At 41.4% G+C, this 22,623-nt stretch overlaps 1 protein-coding gene and 2 long non-coding RNA genes across 7 annotated transcripts in view; 1 reads left to right on the top strand and 2 right to left on the bottom strand.

Annotated features, from left to right (window-relative positions):
* LOC144329323 (uncharacterized) overlaps positions 1 to 22,623 on the bottom strand; it is a 349,880-nt gene that overhangs the window by 13,967 nt on the left and 313,290 nt on the right. The window lies entirely within an intron of this gene.
* On the top strand, positions 126 to 18,784 carry LOC114607008 (uncharacterized). Of its 5 annotated transcripts, XR_013394821.1 has the most exons (5): positions 126 to 283; positions 6,306 to 6,374; positions 11,417 to 11,464; positions 11,869 to 12,032; positions 17,929 to 18,784. It is a non-coding gene; the product is annotated as an uncharacterized LOC114607008 (long non-coding RNA). The 5 variants fall into 5 exon arrangements; XR_013394820.1 differs by lacking the exon at positions 17,929 to 18,784 and having other exon boundaries at positions 127 to 283; positions 11,869 to 13,736; XR_013394822.1 differs by lacking the exons at positions 11,417 to 11,464; positions 17,929 to 18,784 and having other exon boundaries at positions 128 to 283; positions 11,869 to 13,736.
* KLHL7 (kelch like family member 7) lies at positions 2,228 to 21,431 on the bottom strand. The gene is made up of 11 exons (XM_028749696.2): positions 20,914 to 21,431; positions 18,346 to 18,448; positions 16,416 to 16,509; positions 16,031 to 16,155; positions 15,147 to 15,322; positions 13,788 to 13,962; positions 10,841 to 10,983; positions 8,081 to 8,321; positions 6,002 to 6,203; positions 5,440 to 5,537; positions 2,228 to 4,274 (listed from the first exon to the last, which is right to left on the bottom strand). Exons 1-11 carry the CDS (start codon positions 21,031 to 21,033, stop codon positions 3,991 to 3,993), a joined length of 1,761 nt encoding a protein of 586 aa, XP_028605529.1. The 5' UTR covers positions 21,034 to 21,431; the 3' UTR covers positions 2,228 to 3,990.

Below are 22,623 nucleotides of genomic sequence, written 5' to 3'. Positions count from 1 at the left end.
GGCTCTGCTTTCAGGGCTCGTGTTGATGACGCGCGGGCGTCGGCAGCAGCCTCGCTGGGCGAGCGCGAGCCCTCTCCGAGCGGCTCTTTCCTAAGACGTCAGCAGCCCGCTGGCAGTTGGTGGAAACGAAAAAACAACAAACCGCTTCGGCGCGCGCAGAGCCGTTGGGAGCGGCCGTTGAGGAGCCGCGGCGAGGCTTCGAAGCGCCGTTTCCTAGCTCTTCCAAACTATGGCGTGACTTTCCAGAGGAGACGACGTGCGGCAGCGCCGTCCTCCTGCCCAGGTCTGCTCAGCAACGGGGGCTGTTGAATGCGGTGGGGGTTTCTTCTCCTACGAGGAAGCGACGGCGGGTTAAGACCGCAGGCAGCACGGTAGCGCGGCGCTAAGTGATGGCAAAACCCGTCAGCTCTCGTAGAGCCGACGTCGTCAGATGAGCTAAGAGTCTGTGTATGACAGAAATTTGGCAAGCACTATACGTCATAGTGCACTGTCAGCCCCCAAATGCTGCAGGGTTAGCTAGGAAAAACACATGAACAGGTGTCTTTTTGTTTTATTCCTCCACCCTCACCCTTAACTCTCCTCCTGATGGTGACTTTCCAGGTTCAGGGGACGCTTAAGTCTCTGAATGCTAGTTCCTGGAGAGCAAAAGCACACAAAGGCTATTTGCTTTGTGTGGCAGCTATGGGGTTTTGGAAAGCAATTACTCATGAGTGTAGCCAAGGGGGTTTGGTGCCACCCCCAAATCAAGTAAATCAATAAAAAATACTAAGTAACTGAGGTTCTGCCCCACTAACTTAAAGCCTGTCACCCCAACATAAATCCTGGCTACGCCCATGGGACTACTTAGGATTCCCAGTGGCTATTGCCTACTAGATGAGCCTTTTATGCCAAGGCAGTAGGGTGGTTCTTACTTATTTCTTTATTATTTCTTTATTAAATTTATATGCCACCCTTCATCCAAAGATCATGTGTGACTAAGTTCACATTAAGAGCCCTGAACAGTAATATAGAAATAAGACTATACATCAACATTTTGTCATTTTATTTTGACTCTAAATCCAAATAGAGATGTGAGTGTGTCAATGTAGTTCTCTTTCTCTTTTCTTAAAGTTGTACCTTTACTTGCTTTTTCTTCTTTGGAGACTCCAAATGATAGGAACCATTTCCCAGCAGCAATCACTTAACAAATGTCCAAAGAGCAGTGTCTGTTGTTCTAGGTTTAATTTATCAATATCTACCCCTCTACTTCTTAACTTGCACTAGAGTTTAGATAGGTGTCTTTTTCAAACCACGCCTTCAGCTGTCAAAGAACAGCGGTATGAAATAGCAGAGATTAACCTTAATGAAAAGCAATGTGCACTGGAAGTTGGCTTCCATATCTACTACTTCCAATGCTAACACACACTTGAAAGTACCGTAACCTTCATGCACCTTGATTTCTATTCCTCACAACTCTATTGGCAGCATTCAAAAAGGTTGTTAAATGAGAAAAGTGTACAATAAGAGCACCCACAGATATGTGTTTGCTCCTAAGTTCTAGGTTTTTTTATTTAATGTATTATTTTACTATTACTAAAATTCAAAAGCAGGTTAAATTAAAAATACATAATAGAACAGCAGAATAAAATATGCAAAAACCAATAAAATCATCATAGGCAGCAGATTTACCCAAACACCTGGGTGAACTACTCTTCAACTGGTACCAAGAGTTGGTGCCACTTGTATTTGAGAAGCAAGTGAATTCAAGGCACCTGTAACAAGAATCCTTTTTTCCATGTCGGCACATATTGAATTCCAGGCAGATGTGGCACAGTCAAGGCAGCATTCCACATCAATCTTAATGTACAGGCAGGCCTATTTGAAAGCAGACACTCTTGTCAAGTATTCTATTCCTTATTCGATTCTATGTACTACTTCATTGTCAGCCCTACAAATTGCTGCCTTAAAGAGTTTCTTCCTCTACTTGTGTATTCATAAAATTTGCTTAGATTTCTTTTCTATCTTTTAATATGGACTCCCATATTAGAATGAGCTTTTCCTTGAATGAAGAATACAATTGGGAAAGGGCTGGAACTTTCTGGCTCTTCCCAGCCAAATTAAATTTGACAGATCTTTTCTTACCAAAGATAATGCTACTGATTTCCCCTAAAAGATAGTCCAGGTTATGGAAATAAAGTCTCTTCACATATTTTAACATGGACTATTAAATGAACACTTCATGACCACCTTAAGAAAAACATATTTATTTAACAAAGTTTACTGACAACAAGCCTCACTGAGGTATGTTTCCAAAAAAATTGCTTCTACTTAGCAAAAGTAATCAGTAGGCAAGGTTTATCAATACATTATTTGTTAATACACAAAAACAGTCCAATAAAACTTGTTGCACCGAGTCCATTTACTAAGAACTGACAATGAATCCGTTTTGTCACACAATGTCTAGTTACGTAACAGGGATATATCTAGAATTAAGGAAAATGAGTTTTCATACTGGATGGTCCATATTTGGACTGATGGAAGTTAAATGTGCACTATATGGGAACCCCCTTTAAAAACAAAAAAGTTAAAACTAGCATCTGCTAGATTTAAGTTTCTTATTGATCAAATTATTCAATTTTTGGCAAAAGGTTTGATGAGGGAAATACTTTAAAACATAATATAAAAAATGTGCTTCAGAATTTTTTTAAAGACCCAACATGAAAAAATAGTCATTTTAAATATTAGACTTGCATCACTCTGCAGGTATGTGTATCACTTTAACATAGTATTAAAGGCAGTATTACAAAGTATACAAAAATGTACTTTAAATAATATAGGATGTTCTCAACCTAAAGCACATATTATACCCCAAACGTGTTTTTGCACAAGTCATAAGTCGTTCACTTTATCACATGTAAACTTATGTCAATCTTTTTACAGTACACACTATGCAGTTTTTGGAACTTTAGATGCATATTAAATCAGGCATGTAAAAAATGGTATGAATTTTGATCTACCCCAATGAGAAGAAGGAATTGGAAGGAACAGACATTCTAAACAAACTTATTTCCTGGGTTTTACTTCGGCTACCCTACACTTATTAGACTGCAATTAGGGACAAAACCAATGAATGGAAATTGCCTGGGCAAGTTTAGTTCCACTCCAACTATTCCTAACAACACATTTACTTTCTCCTGTAAATGAACAGCTGCCTTCTAGTATGTCTAGGTAGGACTCCTGTAGAGAGGTGCAGTTTGTACCCTCATCTGCACAGTAAATATTTTAGGAAGTAGATGCACTAATGAAAAAGCATCATATCCCATGCACATGGCGGAGAGGACATAGTGGAAACATACCACAGGTTTGTAGCTTTGCACAGATGGCATTAAGAACATGGAGGAGGGAGTAACTGCCTGTTGCCAGTCACCATTCCAGTTGCGTGAAAGATGCTCATATAAGATATGCCCCTAGTTATCTGAGCCTGCTCAGTACCAGAAGAAGGTGCATAAAGTTAGAAAGCACTCAGTAACTTTTCACTCAGTAACTGGATACCATCCTGTGGGGGACCTGCATTGAAGTAATGCAGTATCTCTCTTTGTAGAACAGATGTTTCAGCAGAACAGATGTCTGAGCAAAGTTACTCCAACTAATAGGGTTTGTTTCATTCATTTTTGCTACCTGAAGATATTAATTATTTCAAACTCTGAAAAATGAAGGTTACTAAAAAATAATAATCTCTTGTTGGAATATTTCACAATATACCTAGACAGCAGAGTTTGTGGCAAAACTGCACACATGCATCTTAAGGAAACTTCATGTGTCTTCAATCTAGGGTTGTAGATTCTTGAGTTACTTCCAAAAAAAAAAAAAAAAACTTTGACAAGCAAATCCACCTTATACACATAGTGGAGATAAAGTGAAGGATTTCATCCAAAAAAATTCTGTAGTACCGACATCTTGACAAGATGAAATTGAAATGCAGAAACATCATAAGTAGCAATCCTGAAATCTTCATGTTTCTAGTGTCTCCTCATTTGCTCCGCAAGTATCCACTACACAGATTAAACAGCTGGTCACTGGGAAAGCACGGACTTTAGAGTTGGCTATCCATTTATCAGTTTCAGTATTATATTCAAGGATGTGTCCCAAACGACCTACACCCTGAAAGCCTGCTAAGACATAAACTATGGAACCCACAGCAGCACATTTTACAGTCACACCTTTCCATGGCATGGGAGAGACCATCTTCCACTCATTCACTTTAATGTCATAATATTCCACATTGTCTAAGCCACCTATAAAGAGAAGAGAAAACACACGGATAAGTATCAACCATGATTTCTCAAACTTCCAACATAGTGATCACTTGAGATACAGAATCCTTCCCAAATTGAACTTCCTCTAGTATGGTGAAGTAAAAGCAATAGCTGCAAGGATGGTTTGAAAAATTTAGCATCTAAAATTATCTGGGACTTAATAACTGAGGAAAGGAAACAAAATCCAAGGTTTGAAAACAAGATCAAAGTTATCGCAGGGTGATAATAATTCAAAATTTACAGTGCAAGCCTTCTAAATGTCTACTCAGAAGTAACTGCCATTGAATTCAATGGCACTTACTCTGAGGTATGTAGGTATAGAATTGTTCTCTTAAAAGTCTCAATTTCCACTGCTTTAAGGAGAAATTATTTTAATTTTCTATATAAATGGTATTTAACCCTATGTATAGGACAATCCCACGGACACCAGAAGGTCGGCGGTTCGAATTCCCCGTGATGGGGTGAGCTCCCGTTGCTCGGTCCCTGCTCCTGCCAACCTAGCAGTTCGAAAGCACATCAAAGTGCAAGTAGATAAATAGGTACCGCTCCGGTGGGAAGGCAAATGGCGTTTCTGTGCGCTGCTCTGGTTCGCCAGAAGCGGCTTAGTCATGCTGGCTACATGACCCGGAAGCTGTACACCAGCTCCCTCGGCCAATAAAGCGAGATGAGTGCCACAACCCCAGTGTCGGCCACGACTGGACCTAATGGTCAGGGGTCCCTTTACCTTTATAGGTCATCCCAGTCATGATGGATATATGCTTTGTAGATGACTTTCATATATGGGAGAGTATGTAAAATTACAGTGTACTGGTAGAGAAGTGTTTATTTTTAAACAATACTCTACATGTGATACCATTAACAGCAAAACTGCAGGTCTGGACAAGTCTGGTCAAACAGCAAACATCTCATATTCACTCTTGTAGTGAGGCATGACTGCAAGACTCCTTCCACTAACCACCCTAAAAAACATGCAGAGACACAGCTCATTCTGCCACTAAGCTGGTGGTCCAACAATCTTCACCAGTCAGTTGACTTGAAACTCACATCCATCCAAAGCTGGCCAATTTTGAGAAGCTGTAGCTGGCACAATTATTTGTACATCTTACCTCTGGCACAGCAGATTTTAATAAAAATTATCAATTACCTAAGCCATTCTGTCCCCCAACGGCAAATATTTTGTCTTTCACAAACACAAGTCCATGATTTTTTCGGGCTTCAAGCATCGGACACAACTCTGTCCACCTGAAAATATTTAAAGCATGTAATTTTAAAAACACGTTCACTCAATTTCATACTATGAGCAGTTCTTTTTCCATCAAGTATGGTAAATACCAAAGTTGCAGAGAAGGGAATTTATAGTTAACATGATTTAGTTCCACTATGGCGAAAGCATGCCAGAGGAACTGTCAGTTAAAATGGAGCTCAGATCTAAGCTAATTTTGGTTGCTTAAAAGCTCTTGCTCCTTATAAAAATACATTACATAATAAACGGTAGAACAATATTAACAACAAACAAAATTCACAGCATCTGAAATATCTAAAAGGCTTTAAAACCCGATTTAAAAGTTTTAACTGCCCTCCTAATGCAAGCAGTGAAAGAGCCTCACAAATCTGCCAGGGAAGGGCACTCCAGAAGAAGTTGCATTTGTGTAATTGGCCTGTAGATGGTTAAACACACAATAAAATTGATTGAAATCAATACATACGTTTCTGTTGCTGGGTCATAAACTTCACAGGAATTCAAGACTCTTCCAGAAACATTGTTTCCTAAACTTCCTCCACATACATATATGAGACCATTTGCCTCTACCATCCCATGACTGCATCGCTGAGTCAACATACTGGGCTTTGTGTGCCAACTTTCTGTTCTGGTATCATAGCATTCAAACAAATATAATGCAGAATTTCCTTTAAATAAAGAGACAAGCAACCTGATTTAGAGAATATTTGGAGATTCTATGAATTACATGCAACACTGCAATAAGGTCATTGTTGTAATTTGTCTTCTAGTGCAGCAGTTGAATGCTTCACATGACACTTCAAGCTGTACGGTTTTAAGGTTATGTTTTCCAAAACAAGGTACGTGATCCTATATACAAGCAACCTTCCTGTGATACTGATAATCCTTTAAAAAAAAATCTTTTCTGTGCCATCTGCATCTAAAATATATACAATTCAGGGAACAAAGTCTTCCTTTGCAGCACTAGCATAATCCACATGGAACTGCCCATTTGCTGATATCACTACTCGCAGTCCTGCTCTGAATGCCCTGGCATCAGAGATTAAGCAGGTGGATATCTGGTATATTCTCTCAGTGCTGGTGCTCAGACTTTGCAACACCCTTTCCAGAGATGTTGACTTAGCATTCTCTGTCTTATCCTTTCAGCTCCAAGCCAGTTTTTTTCAGGCAAGCACTTAAGGAATGGAAGGAAGAGAATGAAGCAGCTCCTGCTTTACTGTTTAGCTGATGTTAAATCTATGAATGTGTTCTGTTTGGTATTTTAGGTTTTGGCTATTCTATTTTTGTTGTTCTTTGTTATCTGCTCTGGCTTTCTTAGATAGAAAGATGCCACATAACAGAGCACTGGTGTTCTCCTTTTTGAACATGAATAAATACCGAAAAGGTTGGAGACCTTCTCTCACAAAGCAAAGATGGCAGCAAAGATAGAACCACAGAAGGAAGACACTCACTCTCCCCATAGTGAGCGCAAACTGGCAAAACAATTAGGAAAGGTGGACTGAGCTTCACTTGCTGCAACAGTCCAATAGATCTGTACTAGAGATACACATTATGAAGCAAGTTTGCCTCATAAACTTGGAGAAATGAATTTGCAGGCGAGAACTAGTCGGCATTTAATCTATCCCACACATGTTCATTATCCCCTGCAAATGCTCACTATCTATGATGTCCCAACTGTAGTATTTTCTGAGCTGTCCCACAAAAATACAAGTGGGCATAGGGTTGCAGCCTGGGGGTGAGGTAAACCATGAACTCTTGCTATCTGTACCAGGTGTGCTGTAAGTTACAGATAAATGTCAGAAATATACAGTACTTTCATTTCCAGATTTAGGTGGCTAAATGAAGCTGACATGACAAATATCCCTTCTAAAAATACACTCTTGTATCCAATACCAGTCATACTAAGACTAGGTAAAGGTAAAGGTACCCCTGCCCGTACGGGCCAGTCTTGACAGACTCTAGGGTTGTGCACCCATCTCACTTAAGAGGCCGGGGGCCAGCGCTGTCCGGAGACACTTCCGGGTCACGTGGCCAGCGTGACAAGCTGCATCTGGCGAGCCAGCGCAGCACACGGAAACGCCGTTTACCTTCCCGCCAGTAAGCGGTCCCTATTTATTTACTTGTACCCGGGGGTGCTTTCGAACTGCTAGGTTGGCAGGCGCTGGGACCGAGCAACGGGAGCGCACCCCGCCGCGGGGATTCGAACCGCCGACCTTTCGATCGGCAAGTCCCAGGCACTGAGGCTTTTACCCACAGCGCCACCCGTGTCCCTATACTAAGACTAGTCCTATTCAAATTCAGGGGCATGACTAACTTAGGTCCATTAATTTCAAAGAGCGTATTCAGAGTAGAACTTAGTTGGATACAGTTCACTGATTTTTTTGGTTTTTGCTCTATGTTTTAAGGCCCACATTGGATAAGCTGGCTTCTGAGTTTTGGCAGTGAGTGCCATTTCTTTTTAAAAGTAAAATTCAATGACAACATTAGGGTGCCACACACAACTTCTACTTTACAGACCCACCAGCAGACCCTTCGAGTGTCTTACCTACTTCAGAACCACCAGATGTATATATTTTACCCTCTGCTGCACAAGCTGCAAGGCTATCCCGAGGTGTTGGAGGCCCCAGCTTGGAATACCAGCTGTCTTTCACAACATTGTAACAGTCCATTCGCTTTATAGGAAAAAGTTGGGAGCCGCCCAAAATATAAACCACGTTGTCCCAGAAAACACAAGCTGCATCCCTCCGCTTTTCAAAGGGACATCGGATGTCTGTCCAACTGTAATCCTGTATGAGAAAATACAGATGTTTGGGAGAGAATACTGTGCTGTGTAAATTCTTCAGAATTCTGAGACCATTGTTATTTATTTATTTGTCCAATCAAGCTGGTGTGGCATACATGGTTCTTCCCCCTGTCCATTTTACCCTCAAAATTACGTTGCAGGGTAATTTAGGCTGACAGATAGTGACTCTCAAAGTCATAGAAGCTTTATAATGAAGTAAGGACTTCAACTTGCATGCCCCTAGTCTTAGTCCAACACTCTAACCACTAGGCTTTTATAAAAATGAGCAGTACCTTGATAATAGTAGTACACCACATTTGTATGTTGGGAAGCGATGTGGAGGGGAGCCTGGAAAGCTGTCTGCTATCTAGCTCCTGGTATTCTCCGAGTGGCCTTTCCCAACCAACTGCCACTACAAGTTTGATTCAGGAACCATTTTGCTCTGACAGGAGTTTTAGTTTTCACAATTTTTTTTTCTCCCCTTGTAGCATGTATTTGCTATTTCACTGCATAGCGTTGATTGATTTTAATGTTTTATGCAAACCGCTTTATGATGTCTGCCTGAAAAGTGGTGTACGGTATCTTAAATAAATAAATAAATAAATGTGAGTTTACGGAACGGTGGAAAACTTGTTTGCATGTATTACAGTGGGTGTTGAAAAAAATGGGGCTTAGATCTAATAGGCCACTGTTACCGTCTTTACCACTGTTTTATTATAGGTGGAATCCTGTCTGCAGCGGACACACTGCTCAGACAACATCATAATTATTGAAAACTTCCTTCACACCCGTTTGCAGAGATTAATCATGTTAATGTGTTATCTTCACATCTTCCTTACACTTGGGGCATCAACAATAATTAACTGAAGGATGGGGGCGGAGAGGAGGGCAAAAGTAACCAACTGAGAATCTGTTTTGAGAAACTCCTGGCTGTTATTAGTTGGCTTGATTTTAAAATTCAATAGATAAATGGAGTCAAGAAAGAGAACAGAACAATACAAAAAAGTGCTTAGAAGAAAATAGCAGATCTTAAGGAATAGAATCAGATAAAATAGAACTGGGGGAAATTTGTTGTCATGGCAACCAATAACTCATTCTCCATGCTACAAATGATATATAATGTACCTTCAGTTGGTTTACCTGTAATAAACTACAAATGGTGCTGCAAAAAACACCAGCAGAGTCATCAGTAGGGTTGAAAATGTATAAACAAACACAGCCAAATTTGAGCAACTGGGATAAATTAATGGAAATTAATGCACATTCCAAGAACCAGATAGTTACAAAAAGCAGCAAAAAGCAGTAAGATCCTAGCTATATCACAGTCAAAGTACAAGACAACACTACATTATTTAAAACTGCTTTTTAATTGTAATTTTTTATTTTTAAAAATTGTTTTTAACTGTTTTATGGGGTTATTCAGCTGTTTATGTTTATATTTTGTTTATGTATTTTGTGTTTTTATGTTGTAATTTTATCTTGTGAACCGTGAGACCTGTGGGTATAGGGGGTTTATAAATTTAATTAATAATCATAATAATATTGCCTGAGCCAGCATACCTGTGTATCCCCTGTTGTATCAAAAACCTCAGGTATAAATAAGATGATCATCTAAACAAGATTCTATTTACCTGCACTATCTCAATGGGATGGTCATTCATGTGCTTTTCTCAATCTGGGTGCAATTAGTCACATGAAAATATACTTTAAAACAACTGATAGAGCATTTATCTGCCAATATGTTGAATTGCAGTGAGTAGGAAAAAACTGACATTTAAAAATATAGTCAATAATCATTATAGCTTTCTAGTCCAGCAACATCTTGCACTAGCAGAGGCTGACAGAACATCTTCAAAAGATAGCAAGCATAAGATGACAATTCAGTAACTCCCACCCCAATAGACATTGCTGAGGCACCACAGCAAGGATTCTGAAAGCCATGAAACAAGTAACTAATGCTCACTTTTAGGTTGTTCAAATAAGAGGGGCCTTCGCTCCCACAAAGCATCCTTCTGACAGACTACTCCATTTGCTGAAATGATCACAAGAGGGGGATTTATTGGGCTTTGAGGACATACTTCCTCTCAGACCAGTTTTCCCCATTTCCCCATGTGAGTTTTCACAGGATTCAAATTTGTTACTTTAATAATGATCAACTATTTGGGGATTTTAATTTATAAACGACTATACAAAATAGAAATCTATTTCTGGCAACAATGAAAGTCCATACGTAAGTGTAAGAAACATTAAAGTTGCCATAGAAACCTCAAAATAGCTCTGCACTACAGAAAGTTCCCTGTATCATCTTGCTATCCCTTATTACATTGTTCCTTACAACCTGTCCTCCCACAATTTAACAACAAAAACGCTTGTTTTGTGAAATCTCACAAGTGCAAGAACAAACTAATTTTATATCTATTCTCGTATCTATATCTGTAGTGATGAAACTGGTTATATAATGAAAGAGATGATGAATTTTTCGGCTACACACTATCTGTTGAAATTCTGAAAGATCAGAGCTACCTTTGGATTAAAATACCGACATGACTGTGGCTGTGAGCCACCAAACAAGGCAATGCGGTAATCATGCTTTTTTCTTCGCGGGCGAGTGCCATCCACCAACTCTTCTCTGTCTTCTGGAGAAAGCAGATGGTATCTCATGCCACCTAAACCAGAAGGCACACACAATGATTCCATGTAATTCTATGAGAAATCTCTGTTTCCAAAGCAAGGAAATAGACAAAAATTAAAGAGGAGGGGAAAAATAAAAGTCTGTTTTCAAAAATCACATGCAACCTTTGAAATACAGAAAGGCTGCCACAAAAAAAATGATGCAGTGTCTTTAAAACATGTTTCTATATTCACTGATATGTATAAAGTACCTGTACAGTGAGACAAACTGATTACCATGGAATAAACCTCTCAGAATATTATGCCACTAAGTATGTCATCAAATACACTGGGAAGAAACATCAACATCCAATATGTTTTAAATAATCAAAGCTTAGTATCTATAAAATATTTCTCACTACATCTAAACAAGAACACAGCTTAAAGGTTTTATCCAGTCTTTCCTTCTTTTTCTTTGTTTTGACTTAGCATATACTTGAGAAGCAGCCCGGATCTGCATTGAAGACACAGATGGTGGTGCGTAGGTTTGCTGTTCTTCAACAGCTGAGAGAAATGTCATTACTCAGGCTATTTTTGTATAGATATTAATGTTCTTACCAATTATATCTGAAGCCTAAGAAATCTGAAACATACGAGCTGGTTTTAAAGGCATACTGATCCTTCCAATAACTTTTTTCAGGTATTAAGGTGGCCTTTGGTAATGAATACTCTAATATCTTCTATTTTGCATCTTAAAGTGGGGCCCAGTTTATTGAAATAAGTTACTTTAGCGAAGAGGAGGGTGGGATGATTTGGTGGGGGTGTTTTCCTGGGGTTAGGTGAAAGGTGGATGGATGCTGGCTAGCCACCAACCCATGGCTGCAGTAATCAACAGAAGGAAAGGGGGAAGGAAGATGTTGATTATACTTGTCTTTGTACAGGATTCCCAGGATCATTGCTGCCATCCCCCCACTCATCCAAATAGGACATCCCAGAAAAATCCTAGAGCACTTTCTTCATCTTCACTCCAGCTGCAACAAAAAGTGCACAAGGGCACAAAGACAAACCAACTTGAACTTGTAGCCGAGGGAATTCTACAACCAAGGTGCCAACACAGAGAAGGCCTTCTACTATTATTAAGTGGTGGGGAAAACTGGAGTCAGACCTTGGGAAATCTAAATTGATACAATGGAGAAAATGCAGTCCTCCAGATTCCCTGGTCCCAGACCATTTAGGGTTTAAAGGGCACACAAAAGAATTCAATTAGGCTCAAAAGCAAACTGAAATATAGGTGAAGCCCTTTAAACACTGGAGGACTATGTTCACCGTAGTTCTTGGCATCTATCTCAGGAGACAATGGAGGAGTGTGCCTTTAGGGGTGAAGTCAAACTGTTGGAGAGATACGATGTCTGCTGTGGCTGTAGAGACTGATGCAGGAGAGACATGTTTTGTTGCTGACTGACTGTCTCTAGGTACTCGGTCATCTCCAAGGGATTTCCACACTGTGGGATTGATATTGCCATCATTCATGTCACGTTTGCATACCACTTTGTAACACAGAGTTGGACTGCCAATGGGCCTGGTGTCTGAAGCCAACTCCCTGTAGAGCACGTCTTTGGGGATCCTGCCATCTTCCATTCTGTGGACATGACCAAGCCACTGAAGACTTTAAGACAGGAGTGCTGGGAATGTAGGCTTGGGAGAGCACATCCTTTTTTGAGATTCTGTCCTGTCATGTGATGCCCAAAATCTTCCTGATATAGCAAATGTGGAAGGCTTCTGGTGATTGTAAGTTGCCCACGACTCACTTCCATAAAGCAGTGTGCTCAACATGCAAGCAGGGCTGCCTGCTTCAATGGGTGCTTGGAGCCCAGAGTATCACCCGACAAGCACCAGGAAAACTACTGCATCAGCAGAACTACTATACAAATCAATGGTGCAATTGCACTCAGAAAAGGGCAACCGTGATCAAGGGGATAGAGCAACTCCCCTGGGAGGAGAGGTTGTAGCATTGGGGCCTCTTTAGTTTAGAGAGAAAGCAAGTAAGAGGTGACATAGAAGTGTATAAGATGAACCATGGTATGGGAAAAGTGGATACAAATAAGTCTCCCCCCCCCCCCATCTCATAACACAAACTCATGAACAACCAATGAAGCTAAATACTGAGGATTCAGGACAGACAATAGTAGTTCTTTACACAGTACACTGTTATGCTATGGACTTCACTCCCACAGGAGGCAGTGATGGTGACCAACTTGGATGGCTTTAAACGATGGTTATTTATGGAGGATAAGGCTATCACTAACCACAAAGGCTATGCTCTGCCTCCACAATTGGAGGCAGTATGCTACTAGTTGCTGGAAACTGCAGGAGGGGACACTGCTCTTGTGCTCAGCTCCTGCTGTTAGGCTTCCCATAGGCATCTGGTTGGCCACTGTGAGAACAGGATGCTTGACTAGATGAGCAACTTGGTCTGATCCAGCAGGCTCTTATAATTTTATGAAACTCTGAAGTGACCCATAACTGCTTGAAGCTGTCCCGTAACGACAAGGCATTTCCTTATTTTGGTATCCACTGTTCAAGGCTGTGACACACAAATGAGAAGGTGGCAGACTCTGGACAATGAAGCTCATATATTCTGCAGTTTATTAGACATAGTTCTAACTGCAGGAAATAGAATGCCGATATTAAGGGCTACTAGTCAGCTTTGATTCAGCTTCCTGGCACAGAGAGAACAGGGTTAATCCTACCTTTCTTTTGTATTTACATGCTAAAATGTATTTAAATGGATCTAAATTTAAATTTTCTTCTTAAAGAAAAACTTTACAGAGAGTTGAGACAACTTGGAAGATAAACTTACTTATAACCATTTTGAGGCACTCAGGGTTGTCCTGGATAAGTGGCTCAGCTTGTACTGTTTTACTGAGGAAATTCTTTGAAATTAAAGGAAACCTGACTTTAGCAAGAATGTCAACCATGTAAGGCTGACGGTTTGGCTCGTCATACTTCAGCCACCTGACGGCAGCATCATAAACCTAGAAATAAGAAAGAAAAATACATCTGTGTACTTATAGTTGCAGCCATCTATAGAACCAGGAAATTGATAGCTCAGCTGTTACAAAAAGGAAGTCTAACTTAGGATCTTCAAAGGGCTTTTAAAAATAATTACTTGCTATACCTTATATTGCCAGTTAGATGGGTTTAAGTCCCTCATTCAGGAATGGCTAAGAAGAAATCCCAAATTTAAAAGCTGCTTCTGATCTCCTGAGATAAAAAAATTCAAAGCCATGACTATTCAGAGTTGTGAAACCACAAGCAACAGCTGAACTAAGATAGACCAAGTTATTTTATGATAATTATTACAAAGTGAACATGCATGTGTAAATTGGAGTGAAATAACTCACAGGGCTGCCACTTACCTGGAAAATACAAGTTCACTTCTAACATATTTCAGCCACTGAAACAATTTTTATGTCCCCCCACACTAAATGGGATCCACCACACTGAAAGGATCTAACTTTGTTTCAGTGAAAAGTTTACACTTTCTTGAAGCAACCAGATAATGTGGAAAAATCCCAGATATAGTAGTAGCTATGCTAATACCTTTTGGTCCTTCATAGTAACTACTCTCAATGTTTTTAGAAAGAGTCGCTTCAACTGTCAAACATTACACCATGATATCCAAGAACGAGATAGAAAACCAACTACAAAACTGAGAAAATGCCACAAACAGCAAAAAGGAGGGGGGAAATATCAGATGCCAGAAAGTCTCAATCTGTTTTGGAACAAATCTTTCCTTGAGGGCACTTTTTAAACAACATTTCTCATAAAAAAAAATAGGATACCAGAGCAACTCCTACTTCAAGCACCTGATGTTCCAGCCTTTTTTCCTGCCAAAAATTAATCAAATACTGATCCTTTAGTTTTGATGCAGTTAAGCACTCCTATATTTGAGGCCTTTTTCACATTACAACTCCCCATGCCACTTTGAAGGCTGCTCCATTAAGTCATTTGACTTTGTGGGGAGATGAGACCTGAAAAGCTGGAGAATCTGGTTGGAAACTTATACAGGCACTAAAAGTTCTGCCAGCAATTATTTGCATTCCACTTTTGACAGGAAATGTTTCCACACAGATTGCATATTTACAGCAAAATAGCTAAAAACACAAAGCCTTATTTCAGATGCAAGACTATAATAGCTATGAAACTGGACCCTCACCTGATCTTCTGCTCTTACAGTTAGCGTGTCTTGATTCAGGAGATGTGTTACACGTTTGACATCTAGCTGCAGAAACTCGTCTGTCTTGTAAACCTCTGTGAAATGCTGGTGGATAAAGTCATCTGCAGTAGCCTTGAGCTCTGGGCAGTCAAGACACTCTGCTAACACACTTATACCTAGTACAAGATAGTAAAAAATTATGAAAAGATGTTTAAAATTCATGAAAAAGCATATTGGTTGGAATTAAACATTGTGCTCTTACGAATGTTCCATCTGCACAAGCATTGCAGCTTGCTAGATGGAACACTCATTCTTGCCCCCTCCCTTTTGGGTTATCCCAATTCCCTCCTGCCAGTTTCAGGGCGGGCGTGGGAGAAGTAGAGGGGGGAAGCCCCCTTGCGCAGAGTTTCTGTTGACAGAGCAGAATGCTGCCCATTTATTTTTTATGTGAAACACTATGTTATTAATAATTTAATATAAGTTTTTTTTCTTTTCAGTGGCAAAAGTAATGACCAAAATAGTTATCTTGAGAAGTAAAATAATTGATGAAATCTATGAATTTGTCATGCACTAAGTACTAGAGAGACAATGATGTCATGTTAGCAACTTGGAAGAAAATCTTTAACAGTAGTCACATTCTATATAGAAGACAATAGTTCAGTCTGGCTTATCTGAAAGCTAATCAGAGGTGGCAGGCACTGTAGCAGTACTATACGCATGACATAAATACATTTTCAAATCATAAAACTTGTTTTCCAGTAGAATAATACATGAAATGTATCATTAGCAAGACTGTCCTAAAAATGAAATAATCAAGGACCCAAAGTGCTAATTTTGAAAAATATCAAGAGTTCTTCGAAACAGTATAGAGTGAGCCGTCTTACCAAGACAATTTGAAGCATCAACTTGCTCTTTTAAGAAGTCCACACACATTTTTTTCACAGGTTCAATTTGATATTGATTTGCAGCATCTAACAATGACTGGACATTGTTGCTGTTTACGGAAATTCTGAAAAAAGTAGCAACATTACTATGACCAAAACATTTTCAACAAGAACTGGGAACATGATAATACACATAGCTAGATTAAATTAGGATTTTCAACCACTAGAACAGCAACACAGTATGTTACAGGCAGATACAGTAGTACCTGTTGAACAAATAATTAAAATAGCATAATTAAAATAACATTAATTCACCTAACAGCTTTTCTGGGCTTCACATGAAGCTATCTGATAGGCAGATATTAAGAGTTATAAATAAACCTACCTTGCAGTATAAGCAAACTCCACAAGCTGCTCAATAATATCTGGCTCTGCATCTTTTAACTCCACTTCGTAAGACTTTGATTCAATCATATTTGCTGCAATTAGATACATAACACCATTATCTAACCTGAACAACAATTCCACCCCTGCACCCACATCTCAAAGGACCTGCTGCTCTAATTTAGGGGGGGGACAGTTGCAATGGAAGTAGTTAAGCAAACTTCAAGACAGTCGCAGAGATCAGTTACAAAATGAGCAACAGAACCTAGAATTGACCAAGCTGGTATCTAGATTTAAATGTATTAACAACTGTTTTCCTAATTCCGTATTACTTATAGAAATCTTATTTATAGAAAAACAAGTACACTAAGAATAGGTGTATCAAGAACTTCTGGTCTCAAAACTACATCCCAGACTTACATACATTTCAACCCAGCACAAGGTAGGAATGGGAACCTGTGGCCTTCCTGTTTAACAACTCCCATCATCCCTCACCATTGGCTGTGCCAGCTGAGGCTGATGGGAGACAGTCCAAGAACATCTGGAGGACTACAGGTTTCCCTATCCTTGATGTAAAAATTAAAGAAAAAACAGACTAATCCTAGTCACACTTCAGTGCATTGCACTTAAGTTGCTACCATGGTATTCTCAAATTGCAAAGGAGACAAAGCTGCAGAACTCTACCTCTACAGGAAACTTCTCCAAAACATTTAATTAGAAAAGATGAATTAGTGTGGTATGAACGAGTTCTGACCTTAGAAACATCTGACCTAAAGTTAGATAAAAAGAGGACACCTTTTCCTCTAGAGCCCATTTTTAAAGACATTCAAATATTAAGCTTGGCGGTCGCAAATATGCCAGTCTCTCTGAAGCAGGTGTATTTTTGGCAAGTCTTATTATATACTGACTGCATGTGAGAAAGAGTTTTAGGAAGACAAGTGGAAAATCAGTGGCTTCACTGGTTCACATGTAAGACATGGTAAGTCAGTGTGTGGCTTACTGTGACCACACATACATACTGGCTCCCACCGAGACCATGGGTGCTTTACTCCTCCTTAGACATTTTAGGTCAGTGCGGTGGCAGTTAAGCCATGTTTTTGCTAAGTGTGTTGTCTGATTCTGGGGCTGTTGTTAACACCTGTCCTCAACCATCATCTGTGGCCAAAGCTTGTCCTTTGGCCTCAAGTCACGATTGAAGAGAGACCTGAACTATGATCCAGGGATTGGATCACACACTAAGCCAAATCTTGGTTTAGCTGCTGTACCAACCTAAAAAGCCTAGGAAGAAGCAAAGTGGCTGCAATCGTCCTCTTGGGAGACAGTATATTCATGCTAAGCCATGGTTTGGCTTAAAGCTGTTCTCCTGCATGGTGCTACTAAACTGCACTTAGGCTGACAGTTGGTCCAGCACCAGAGATGAAAGACAAGGAAGAAATATCACTGTAAAGATAACTGGACAAGATTCAAGAGTTTCTACTTACATGTTATTAAACCAAATCTCCCTTTCTTTGCAGGCCTGCAATGTTATCAACTCAGTACATAAGCTTGTTGCCAAATGGTATCTTGAATCTACTGCAGGTTGCCGTTACCACAACGGAATGTCTTATCTGTGGGGGTTGGACTAAATGACCCTCGGGATCCCTTCCAACACTACAATTCTGATTTCAACTAATTGCTTGACTGTAGCTTGCTCTTACAACAATCCACTTGTCCAAGTATGCAAGAAAGAGAAACACACACAGTGGAAATTGTATTAATTATGAACTAAGGCAGAGGTTTTTTAATTGCGGTCGCCAACCTGGAGCCCAGAAATCTCCACATAGTCGCAATTGAACCTGTGCCAGTAGCAAAATGTGCCTGGCTAATTTTGAACACTGCTGGTCAGTAGATGATGATTTAAACCAGTAGAAGTTGAGTAGCTGAAGACTTACTGGTAAACATCAAGTTAAAGAAGTGACTTGCTGAAGCAAGTACAACACGATGAGCTGGGATCTTCCTTTCCTGGACCATGAGAATGACATCACAGAGTGTTTTCTAGCACAAAAAAAGTCAAAATGATGACAAAACATGTAATATTTCAGAGAAATGTGTAGAAAGTCTTATTTTTTTGCTAAATTAGTTACCTACAGAAATGTACAACAAACACTATTGAAGACAAAATCACCATTTTTCAAAGGAGCTCAAGGCAGTATATGCGATTCTTCCTCTCCTCATTTAATCCTCACAACAACCCTGTGAAGTAGGTTAGGCTGAGAGGCAATGACTGGCCCAAGTTCATCCATTGAGCTTCATAGTGGCGGGAATTCAAACTCTGGTCTTGTAACTGAATTACATTTACAATATGAACAATTACAATTTTGCTGCTCTTCAGCTCCAAGTATGAGATTTTTGTATACAGTTTGGCAAACCCTACATTGTAAAGCTATGCCTATCTACTCAGAAATAATTCTTAGTTAGTTTAATAGGGCTTACTTCCAGGTAAGCATGTAGAAGATTGCAGGCTTAATACTGTAGCCAGCAACACATACTTAAAATAGCACTCATTGTCCCAAATGCTTATGGGAGGTCTAAATAGAAACAACTTGAACATTTGCTTCTTTCTTTATTGTCATTTCCACAATAGACCAAAATAGCAGAGTGACTAATGTGTTAGTTAAGTAGCTTTTAAATGAGACCAGGTTCCTAAAAAGTACTCTCTGTGTATACTTTAATGGATGCTCTTATTATTCTGTCCTCATTTAAAAGCTGCTGAACTAATTTCTAAAGGTAGAAAAGGTAGAAAAAGAAAGACATTGACAATTATTTTTCTCTGTTGTGGAAATGACAGTGAAGGAAACTTAATATTGTCTCCATTTAGACCAGTTGTCTCCATTTAGACCTCCCACTATTTGGGAGAAAGACTACCATTTAAGTGTTTATAGTTGCTAGAATATTGGCCAATGTGTGTAGCATTTTTAACTTGAAATATAGATAAGCACCTCAAGGCAACTGAACAAGAGCAAAGCTGTTACTGAGCTAAAATATGTTAATGATCTTAAAATTGGTACAGTGGCAGTTCTAGCAAGTAACAACAATACAAATCACCACTAAAGCAGATTATGAAGAAAATTGGTTGCATTCAACTCAGTGTAGACCCATTGAAATTAATGTCCATTACTTAGGATTAATTGTAATAGGTCTACTCTGAGCAAAAGGTGAATACAAGCCACAGGTTAGCAAGGCAAATATTAAGCCTCATAGATCAGTAGACTGGTACTACCCAAACACATCTGTTAAGTACACAATTGAACTAGCAGCTTTCACCCCAGTTTCATAGTCATACACTAGTCATCTTCACTGAGCACATGACTAACTTGTACCTTCTGGAAGGGGGCTGATGCAGCTTGCCAGCTGCAACTCCTACAGCCTGTTAACAGTTGTTCTGGTAATAGCTTTCCTGCACAAAAAGTTAGCTATTAACTCCTATGCCAGGCATAGGCAAACTAGGCCCTCCAGATGTTTTGGGACTACAACTCCCATCATCCCTGACCACTGGTCCTGTTAGCTAGGGATGATGGGAGCTATAGTCCCAAAACATCTGGAGGGCCGAGTTTTCCTCCGCCTGTCCTATGCTGTTGTGATCACCTTTCTGTATCTCTAGAATACTATCCACTTGGGTGACATATGCTAGAGATAAAGGAAGATGAATCTGAATTAAGTTTACACATTTGCCAGGGTAACAGAAGTTGGGAATATTCTCATTTTTCCCCAGTGCATCCTTGTGGGTTGAACAACAAATAGTTACACCAGATAAATGAGCAAAGAATGCAACGGGATGGTCTTGGCTTCACATCAACTGCTCTGTGTACCAGAGATCCCTTGCAGCATGGTAGTGCCCAAACATAAGGGACTGCACTACAAATCCCGATGCTGCTCGTTCAAATCTCACCTCTAACAGGAACTCATCACAAAAAAAAATTCCTTCCAGTAGCACCTTAAAGACCATCAGGTAGTCAAGTTACAAGAAAGGAGATTCCTTCTAAACACACGGAAAAACTTTCCCGACAGTAAGATCTGTCAGTGAAAGTCTCCCTCGGGAGGTTGTGGGCTCTCCTTGGAGAGGTTGGATGCCCATCTGTCACAGACGCTTTTGCTGAGATTCCTGCATTGCAGGGGGTGGGAGTAGATGATCCTTGGGGTCCCTTCCAACTCTACAATTCTATGATTCTTAGGCAAGGCGTCATCCGTGAGCTTCGTCAGCCTTCCCCCACCTCTGCAATATGGGAGTCCTTACTGGCCTACTTTACAGGACTGTTGTAAACACAGCAACAAAACAATGCCAAGCACTTTGTGTTAGCTGTGTCCCCCCCGCCATGGGTTTCTTCTCCTACAACTCCTCCGGCTTCACAAATGCCCTTGTGCCAGGCTCGGGGGGGGGGGGGGGAGATAGAAACATGTTCCTATTGGACCCCACAGGTCAAAGAGCCCTAGGAGGCCGGTCACCCCACACCCCGCCTTACTTGCTTCCTCATGGTGTTCATGACCCCCATGAAGCTGGCCAGCAATTTGGCTTCTTCCCGGGCGGCGAGTTTCTTCTCCGTCTTCTTCTTGTTGCTCTTCTCCGACGCCGAGGCCGCCATGCTCCCTTCCCCTTCCCTCGCCTTCCTCTCGCCGGCGACGAACCGAAGGCTTCCCCAACCGACGCCCGGTCATAAACGGCAGTCAGCCAGGCTCCAACGGCTAACGCAAAGCGGCAGCCCCGGCCTCGCTCTGCGAAAAAAAGAGGTCTCCCTCCGCCCAGCAGTTGCAGGCCCTCTTCCTACACCCCCGAATATAGGCTCCCCTGGCCAATCAGGAGGCAGCTCGCGGACTCGCTGTCCGCCAACACAAGTCCGCCCCTTCTCGGGAGCCGGCGAAGATTCAGCGGGTGGGAGAGGTAAACAAAGAAGGAGCCGGCGCGCCGTGACGTCACGCCGAAGCGCACGACCTGCCCGAGACAATGAGAGCGGGGGGCGGGAGGAGGTGGGGAGTTGTGGGTAGGCGCCAGGTGCGCATGTGTGGATGTGGGCAGCTTGGTCCCTGAAGTGTGTCAGAGGAGCACGCGTCTTCCCGAGGAGGGTGGGTCGCTCAGTCGCCCAGTATAGAAACACTCAGGATTGTAGAGATACGCCTCTTTCTTAAAGGTGGTGGCTTGGCAGAACACAGGAAAAGCATTGGCCCGTCTGTGGTGTGCGCTGCCTGCCGAAGGCTCCGCTCCGTTGTCCCCGTAGATGGTGCTGTGGATTAAACCACAGAGCCTAAGGCTTGCCGATCAGACGGTCAGCGGTTCGAATCCCTGCGACGGGGTGAGCTGCCGTTGCTCGGTCCCTGCTCCTGCCAACCTAGCAGTTCAAAAGCACATCTAAGTGCAAGTAGATAAATAGGTACCGCTCCGGCAGGAAGGTAAACGGTGTTTCCGTGCGCTGCTCTGGTTCTCCAGAAGCGGCTTAGTCATGCTGGCCACATGACCCGGAAGCTGTACACCGGCTCCCTCGGCCAATAAAGCGAGATGAGCGCCGCAACCCCAGAGTCGGCCACGACTGGACCTAATGGTCAGGGGTCCCTTTACCTTTACCTTAGATGGGAATGGCAGGGGTTGAAACCAGGACCATCTTCTTTGGCATGAGAAGTACGTGCAGATCATCTGAACGCATACAGTGATCCAGATGTGGAGGAGGAGGAAGGGCAACATGCATCCCCAATAGTGGCTGAACTGGGAGCAGAGGTTTAAAACTCCAACCACCCCAGCACCCTACTTTTTTTCTTGGAGGGAGCGGGTGGCACTGTGGTCCAAACCACTGAGCCTCTTGGGCTTGCCAATCGGATGGTCGGCAGTTTGAATCCACTTGACGGAGGTGAGCTCCTGTTGCTCTGTCCCAGCTCCTGCCAACCTAGCAGTTTGAAAGCACACCAGTGCAAGTAGATAAATAGGAACCCTGTGGCGGGAAAGTAAACGACATTTCCGTTTGCTCTGGTTTCCGTCATGGTGTTCCGTTGCGCCAGAAGCGGTTTAGTCATGCTGGCCACATGATCCAGAAAGCTGTAGAAAGCTCCCTTGACCTGAAGCAAGATGAGCGCCACACCCCATAGTTGCCTTTGACTGGACTTAACTGTCCAGGGGTCTTTTATCTACTTTTATTCTTCCTTCTTTCTGCTGCTGCTGCCAAAACCAGTGGGGTCTTGGGCCCCTC

This window comes from Podarcis muralis, chromosome 12 (assembly GCF_964188315.1).
Source record: "Podarcis muralis chromosome 12, rPodMur119.hap1.1, whole genome shotgun sequence".
NCBI classification, from domain to species: Eukaryota; Metazoa; Chordata; class Lepidosauria; order Squamata; family Lacertidae; genus Podarcis; species Podarcis muralis.
This window is presented reverse-complemented; position numbering and strand designations above follow the sequence as displayed.